Here is an 8494-nt window from a genome sequence, read left to right as displayed (position 1 = left end):
CTTACTGTTTCATTTCGGTTTCAGTCGTTTTTGCGCAATTAGTCTAAATAATTATTGTTTGGGGGGAATTAGGAGCAGAAACTACTGTTTTGGGGATGTATTTTAAAATATTGTCGTCTGACCAATGTTTTCATTTACAGTAGGCTTATCACAAGCACCCATGCATAGTTTGACCGGGCGCTCCAGCCCAGTGCGTCTCATGAGAACATTCCAGTTTGGTAAAGTCAGTTTGGAATTTGAATAGCATAGAAGAACCGCCTCTCTCTGATTGGCCCAGAACGACACCTGTAGGCGGAGATTGCATGTCAATCAATGCCTAACCCGGGCTTTCATTGGCGCAACTTGAGGTGGGCAGACTTCTCCTCGAAATATATATACTCTGGCTAAGCGTTCCTAGCAAATGATTGCTTGCTCGCTTACAGAGGGTAGCGGACAGTTGTGTTCAATGTTTCTCCACAGAGCTGACTTAAGCCTTCGCCCCCGAACGAAATATCGTGACTTCCACTGAGAGAAAGTCGGTTTTCTTTCCGGAGAGGAGAAGAAACGACTACATTACGACAATGATCAACACGATGGAGTGTGCAGTGGATGCACAAAGTCTTATTTCGATTTCCTTACGGAAGATCCACAACTCCAGGACGCAGAGAGGGGGGATCAAGCTTCATAAAAACCTCCTGGTTTCCTATGTACTGAGGAACGCCAGGCAGGTCTACATGAACGAGAAGTACGCGGAGATCTACAGGATGCAGCAATACGAGGAGGTGATGACTGTGTGCAACGAGATCCAGGAGTTAGACCCTCTCGATTTGGCCGAGGACTGTGACGAGCAGAGCGGAGAGTGCTGCGGCAACGGCGGGGCGAACGAGCCGGCGAGTCTCTGCGGCGCGCTACTGCCAGTGAACCACCTAGCAGCAGTGCAGTCAGCGCACATCCAAGCGCCCAGCGCCTGCTCCGCGCCTCTCTCTCTCCAAAGCGAGGAGGTCTGTAAGGAGACGGTACCCTCGTACTACCGAAGCTGTTGTGCGGAGGCTTACCCTGTATCGAATTGTGACTTTTCCCCAGTGAACAACATGCACTGCAACAAAACGACGGTGCTAGATTTGGACACGCACGTAGTGACTACTGTTGAGAATGGGTACCTACACCAGGACTGCTGCGCGTCGCTCCAACAGTGTTGCCAGGGCGCACAGTCCCCGGCAAAGAAACGCAAGGTTGACTTTGGTTATTATATATCCGATATTGAGGAGACACCGGATTTTACGCCGTGTAAAAGAGCGAAATATGAGGACTGCTCATACGCCAATTCGGAACATTTGGACACGTCGAACATTTCCAATCTGATCTCGATCTTCGGGTCGGGGTTTTCGGGGCTTTCGGGGCTGGTGAGCAGACAAGCGGACTTTGAGCAAGCCTTAAACGGACAGTTCTGTAGCACACAAGCCCTAGCAAGCCTCGGGGCATGGACTAGAGCTATTGTAGCTTTTTGACTCCATGGTCAACTAGAATCAAACACTTTATGAAATTCTGCAAAGTCTAGATCAAATTGACTTTATTTTTGCAAAAAGGCTATTTAAAACATTGAACAGTTTTTGTTTGTTTGTTGACTTTCGTTTTGACGGAGGAAGAGAAGGTTGTACCACATGTGATGTGCAGCAGGCTTTCCTTTTAAATCGAAAATGTCTACATAACACATTTTACATGGTATTGTAGATTTTATCTAACGAAGTTTATTTCGTTGCCTTAACCCAACGCATACTACTGCTAGCTATTGTTGCAAACATTGAAAGTGGTTGAATGTCTCGCTCGCGGATTATGTTTTTGATTTGATCTCTCCCAGATAAGCAGTTTCAACAAAATGTCTCGTTTTGAGACAATACTCAAGTAATGTGTCTTAATAGCAATCATAATGTAGCCTCTGCACCAGCCTAACTAAAGTGTGTCCATGAAGATGGCTTTGCAAAATGCTTTTGTTGTGCGTCGTGTTTAATACGGTAAACAACTAATGAAAAAGCTGTATATGACAAACATAAACAAGCTGTCTTGTAGGCTACTTGGATATCTTTCATCTCTGGGTTGGTATTTACATATTGAGTAGGCTGTTTGAACTCTAATTTGAAGAAGGACACAAAATATGTTTGGAACTGTAGCACATTTTGACCACATAGCATACAATTGACAGGTGAAGGCGCAATGCTGAGACTCAAATTTCCCTCTCAAACTCGTGACTGCATTAACTCTCACAACCAATTGACCTATGTTTGTGCCCAACTTCTCACCGCACCTTTGATTGGGGCCATTAATTACTCCAACTCCCAGAATGCACGCGCAATCTAATCAATCCAGGTATTCTTTTTTTGACAGTCTGTTGAGCGTAACCCCTCCCCCTTAGTTTCTAACAAAGTTGTTGATCAAGCCTTCACAGGAATTCATGATGCCAACATGGCTTGGTTTTGTGAGTTTTGTTTTATTTTCTAAAAAATCTTAGACCTTTTGTTCTAAAAAGGCAAGCTCATAATTTAGCCATACCTTCACACATGATATAAGCACTATGTGTACTGAAATAAAGACGTTTTCAAACGTTCTTTCCATATTTTGTTGGTATTCTTGTATTTTTGTGCATATTAAATTGTATATCACCGGGTAAAACTGTTTTAGAAAATATTTGTAAAAAATTTATAATCTTAATAAAAAATGAAAACAATCCTACTCTGTCTTTTGTTTATTGTTTGAATGTCCAATTTTGGCCAAACTTCATAGTATATTCATGTTTTGTCATGCACATTGCACCAGTGGGCTATAGGCCTAACTCTTTCTCACATCAAGATTGTGTGGGTTTCACATAGTGAATGACAGGTAGACCTATCAATACAGGGTGAGAATAGGTCCTACATTTAGGAGCCACTTCTTCAATAGATTATGATTGGGGCCCTTTATCAACTGTTACACAAAAACAATATCCACATGTATCATCCATACACAACAATGTGATATGGCTTTAGCTAACTAATGGCCATTTTCTATACTAGAGATACTTTTTATTTACATCAAACAATTTATTTATGGGTGGGCATGTTTGGCCTCCTAAATAATAAAAAAGCTTAATATTATATACCTAGTTATTCTGAAGACTATTTAGTCTGGGTCACAGCCCTATGTGCTTATGGGTTGCTTTAAATACTATTGACATGGGGCATCTTTCTTCATGAGATGAGTCAAATCTGTAAGTTGAGTTGCTATTGAAACACCATTTAGATACGTATTTGTTACAATGGTGAGAGGGAGCACATTCTAACAATACATGGACATGTAGCCTTTCTCTTCGATATCATGTTTAAATCTGGTCGACCTGGGAGAAATCAGTGATTTATTTAATTTCCATTTAAAAAACGACATTCACTGACAACTGCGCATGGTAATAATAGAACACGCTCTGGCTGACTGTGATTTCACTGGGAGCTGTGCTAGAGCAGTGCGCCTTTTTGCCAGGCATTTCCCCCAAAAAACTTGCAGTCGTGTTATCTCTGCTATATGCCACTTGGTGGTGTTCTTCAAAATCAATGAATGAAGGTATTAGAAAGCCTATGTAGTGGCACCTCGGGCTGACCTCGGCTCCGCTGCTTCCCCCCACTCCCACCCCTCCTCATCCACTCCGCTTCCCACCCCTCCTCCCCTCCCTGTCTCCCTCGTTTTTATTCCAACTCGAAACCTCTCGACTCGTCTCAATTTGAGATACCGCAGTACGTCCAACACATCAACGCTGCTATACGTCTGCCTACTCTCTCAAGTCTCCGTTGCCGGCACTGTTTTCCTATATACTTTATGCATATTAATTTGTTGTAGGTAGGTTGTAAATAGACAGAATTAAGACGCGCGTCGCTTTCCAGAGTTTTGAGTATTATCTGGCGTGATTTCAGACGACTATGGCTAAAAACAGGAATATGCAGTTTGTGTTTTGTAGGCTACACGGTTATTTAGAATTAATGCATAGACTATAGGTACATGGGCGTTTGATTTCCATTCTTTCTTAAAATCGAATTGGATCGTTTACTGAAACAGTTGATCGTGATATAAGAGCCATGCCTCCAAAAAAGAGATCTTGAAAAATATTTTATATAAACCTTTTAACATGTTAGTGCTCTCACTGTGACAAATGTTGTGGATTGTGGTTCGTTTAGTGGTGTAGAGCGAGCTCCTCCGCGTGGTTTCAAAAGGAACAGCATCTTTCTCGGAAATTATTCTAAAGATTGGTGCAGAGAGAATGTGGTTTTCCCGTTAGAATTTCACCACAGCACTCTCGGCTATATATGAAGAAGTGGTAGCAGTTTAATGACCAAAATGCAAGTAGATGTTGCGCAGTTTTCAGTGTGCACTGGTCATCACAATTTCTAATGCAACCAATAATTATGCCCATAGTCTACAAGCCCTTGACAGTATTCAGGTGGTTTCACGTTTCCCATGTCCTAGTAACAGAATGCGTTTCTTCTGATTTGATCCTAATTCATTAGTTTGGCCTACATTGAATTTGAATAAGGCCCACGCTTTGGCTACATATAATACTGGGCGACACAGTCAACTATACCATGGAAACCCCCTCAACCATCCTTATTTCAAACCCCGGCATTGATCACAGCAGTAGCCCATGCATTTGAATAAGTGGGAGCTTAGGGTGAACATAGGGTGATTGCTGACCGATCTCCTCACTTTTATTACGCAGCAAGCCTCTTAGATTGGGGGGGGGGGGGGGGGGGGGGGGTTCTGGGGCCACTCTACTTTGCGCGCATCAATGACTGTGCAGAAATTGATCATGGAATCTATTCTAGGCTATGAAAAAATCGGATAAACTATAGGCTAAAGGCCTATTAGTGTTCACATATTTAAAGCAGCTATCAGTGAAAATGATATCAGCAAATAGCACTATATTTCTATGACCCATCTGGTGTGTGCTCAATAAATTAATTCCCTGAGAACAGCAACATTTTTCAAAACATGATTTCAAGCGATACGTTTGTTTACAAAAACTCCTATGTCAACAAAAACAATAGTATGCCGAATAAGTTCTTATTTATTTTGGGTTATGAAGAGGTACAACACTTGTTCTACTGTCATATAGGTATGTATTTAGGAGTCATATCAATCACAGTCAAGGAGTATATATTTTTTTTTAAATGACTTCAAAATCACTGATAGCTGCTTTGACTATGAGAAGGCATTTTTCTATCTACGTTATTTTTCCCATATTGGAGGTGAAAATGTTTGTCTCCAAGCTCATTGAGATGAACTGCGGTATGTGCGAACCCTTCAACGATTTCAAGCCCCGACTTAGTCCTTTGAAACAGTCCATTCGGAAATGATATGTTGCAATTAACTTGTCAATCAAGTTAATCGTAACTCACGAAAGTGATGATATTTCTGAATTGTTGAAGTCCTTTTCTGTTGAGGTGGGGTGTTGCTGTGGTGTGATAACATTTGTTTTTAAAACATTAAACAGTTCGCTTGTCAAACAGCAAGTTTTACACCTGGCCTGTATGTGCCAGCAGTGAGTACAATTGCAGTTGTACTTGATTGGATCCGGCCATTGTGCACATGAGCAAACACAGTACTTGACGTACGAAGTTTTTTTTTTTAATCACACCCCGGAACATCAACAGAAAAGGATTTCAGCAATATCATCACCTTGATGAGTTATGAAAGTATATAAAGCTCCGAAGAATGTGCTGTCAGAATGTAGTTTGTTTGAGATTGTTGAACTGGTTCAAGCCGAAAATGCCCATTCATTTTTCCTATGAGGATTTGTTCAAATTGATGGGAAACTCAAACAAGTGTTGTGTAACATGTAGGCCTCAAATTTATTGTATGTTTTCTTGTCCAATTAATTAGCGTTTGATTAGTCTTCATGATAGCTATCTCTTGTCTCTTAAGTTAATTTATACTTTTTCAAAACATACAATAAACTTTAAGCCTGCATGTTACACAACACATATTAGCTATTTAAACAAAGTTGTGGTGGAACCGGTTCATGGACTATACAGTGCCTTTGGAAAGTATTCAGACCCCTTCGCTTTTTCCACATTTTGTTTAGTTATAGACTCAATTTAAAATGGATTAAATTAAAAGAATTTGCCAATCCACACACAATACTCCAGAATGACAAAGCTGACAAAGCGAAAAAACATTTTTAGAAATTTCAGTAAATGTATTAAAATAGAAATACAGAAATACCTCATGTACATAAGTATTCAGACCTTTTGCTATGACACACACAAATTAGCTAAAATGCAAAAATGTCATCAACAAATCACTCAATAAGTTTAATTGAGTCCATCTTAAAGCAAGGATAATAGTTCATGGAATTTTGGAATTAATATCTTTGTTTTTATAAGGTCTCTGATTTGCATAGGAATCAATTACACACTGTGTAGATTAGGATGTCACTACCAACTCATACCAACGCAAATTTCATAATTTTGTCTTGATCCTGACAAACTCCTCAGTCCCTGCCATTGACAAACATACCCATAACTTGATGCAGCTACCACTACGAGAGATGGTGCGGAAACTGCATTGCATGTGCTGGATTTGCACCAAACCTAATGCTTTGTAGTAAAACCAAATAAATACATTTCCAGCCACTTTCTTTGCTGTATCACTTGAATTCATTGTTGCAAACAAAATTATGGATATGAGATAGATTATTTTCCATTAAGGGATTATTTTTGGCCACTTGGTTATAGACCAATTTTGTAGAGTGACTGAGATGATGTTGACCCATTGACTGTGCTTTTTCTTCTCCACCATTCAACTTTGTAGAAGTCTCCCCAGGCCTCAGGGTCGCATTCTTGAGCAGTTTTGTTCCTCTCCATTTGCTCAGTTATGACAACCTGACCCACAGTGTGTAATTGATTCCTATGCAAATCAGAGACCTTATAAAAACAAAGATATTCATTCCAAAATTCCCTGAACTATCCTTGCATTAATATCGACTCAATTCAACTTATTGAGTGGTTTGTTGATGACATTTTTGCATTCTAGCTAATTTTTAGCAAAGGGTCTGAATACTTATGTACATGAGGTATTTCTGTATTTCAATTTTAAGTTTACTGACATTTCTAAAAATCTGTTTTTGCTTTGTCATTCTGGGGTATTGTGTGTGGATTGATGGCAAATTCTTTTAATTTAATCTATTTTAAATTGAGTCTATAACACAACAAAATGTGGAAAAAGTGAAGGGGTCTGAATATTTTCCGAAGGCACTGTATTTTGACAACCACTTCACCCCTCAATTGAAGAACTAAGATTTTTGTATCCATTTAACTGAAAAACTTGGTACGCTGACTCACTGACAAAGGTATAACTTCATTATGGGGCACGTCACCACTTTTTAGCACTATACCAGTGTCTACACAGGAATACAAGTATGTGCCTTTGTTTGACAGCTAAGTTAGCCCACCAGCTAATTTAGAGTACCTAGCTAGTAGTAGCCCTAAATACCTTTAATAATTCGACAAGACACACATGGGCTCATTTTCAAAGGGATTCTTTGTCCGCCAAAGCGGGAGGGTAGGCTAAGGAATATACATTGTATTAATGAGAACGCCATGGCAGGAGCCAGTAGTGAGCAGAGACGAGAGCAATGGGAATATTATGTATATAGCTAATATAAGTGCTGTGTAAAACATAACCTACAAACTATGCCCTGCTTTAAGATTAACTAGCATTTGGTTGCACTTATAAATGATTTGGTCTCTAAATTAAAACTTGAAAATTAATAACATAACTAATTAACTAGAGAGAAGTCTCGCGAGGCCAGCCGTGTTGCCTCCCACAAATTGCATATTCTCCCGTCTGTAAGGCTGTTGTCTTCCAAATCCTATAGATGCATGGGGATGGACATGCATAAGCCGGAAATCCGGCTATCGTTATTGGTCTCCGAATCTGGTTGTGCCTTATGATCAACATCTACTTCTAGAGGCATGTCAATATTAACTGTCTGCACTAGCTAGAGATTTATTGAGATATAGAGAGTGCAATTACCACCTTCATTTGAGCCACACCTACCCAAACTCATGATTTGTCAGTAGAGCTGTCTGTCTATAGAACAAGATTTTTTGTTTCCTTCACAAAGTTCTCAAAAGCTGTATCCATAATTTCCAGACGTCCCACATTAGCTGGTATGGACAGCTAGACTAGTTAATTTACAGACTAAACTCTAGTTTATCAGAAAAGAAAAAAAAGTACAAGAAACTATTAGCCTATGTTACATAATGTTTATATTACCTTTTTGAAAAAATCCTTATGGGAAAAATTACTGGGGATTTTTCGACTTGAACCGGAAGCAAGTTCACCAAACTACATTTTGATTACATGTTTCGGACCCCTATGCAGGGTGAAACTTTCATCCTACTTCAGGCCTTGCATAGTGCCTACAGTAGGGTCTACACGAAGATCAATTCAGAAAACTTACCTGTGCAGGCTTTATGCAGCAGTGCCTTTCCAC

The 8494-nt window shown here is 39.9% G+C and overlaps 1 protein-coding gene across 1 annotated transcript; it reads left to right on the top strand.

Annotated features, from left to right (window-relative positions):
- Positions 1-434: 434 nt before the first annotated feature.
- ier5l (immediate early response 5-like) lies at positions 435-2693 on the top strand. The gene has a single exon (XM_083669587.1). The coding sequence runs from the start codon at positions 561-563 to the stop codon at positions 1485-1487; it is 927 nt and encodes a 308-aa protein (XP_083525713.1). The 5' UTR covers positions 435-560; the 3' UTR covers positions 1488-2693.
- Positions 2694-8494: the final 5801 nt, after the last annotated feature.

The sequence above is a fragment of the Argentina silus genome (genome assembly GCF_951799395.1).
Source record: "Argentina silus genome assembly, chromosome: 5".
Classification (NCBI taxonomy): domain Eukaryota; kingdom Metazoa; phylum Chordata; class Actinopteri; order Argentiniformes; family Argentinidae; genus Argentina; species Argentina silus.
This window is presented reverse-complemented; position numbering and strand designations above follow the sequence as displayed.

Coding starts and splice junctions, on each gene's coding strand:
- ier5l (XM_083669587.1), top strand. CDS start 561: ATGATCAACACGATGGAGTGTGCAGTGGATGCACAAAGTCTTATTTCG.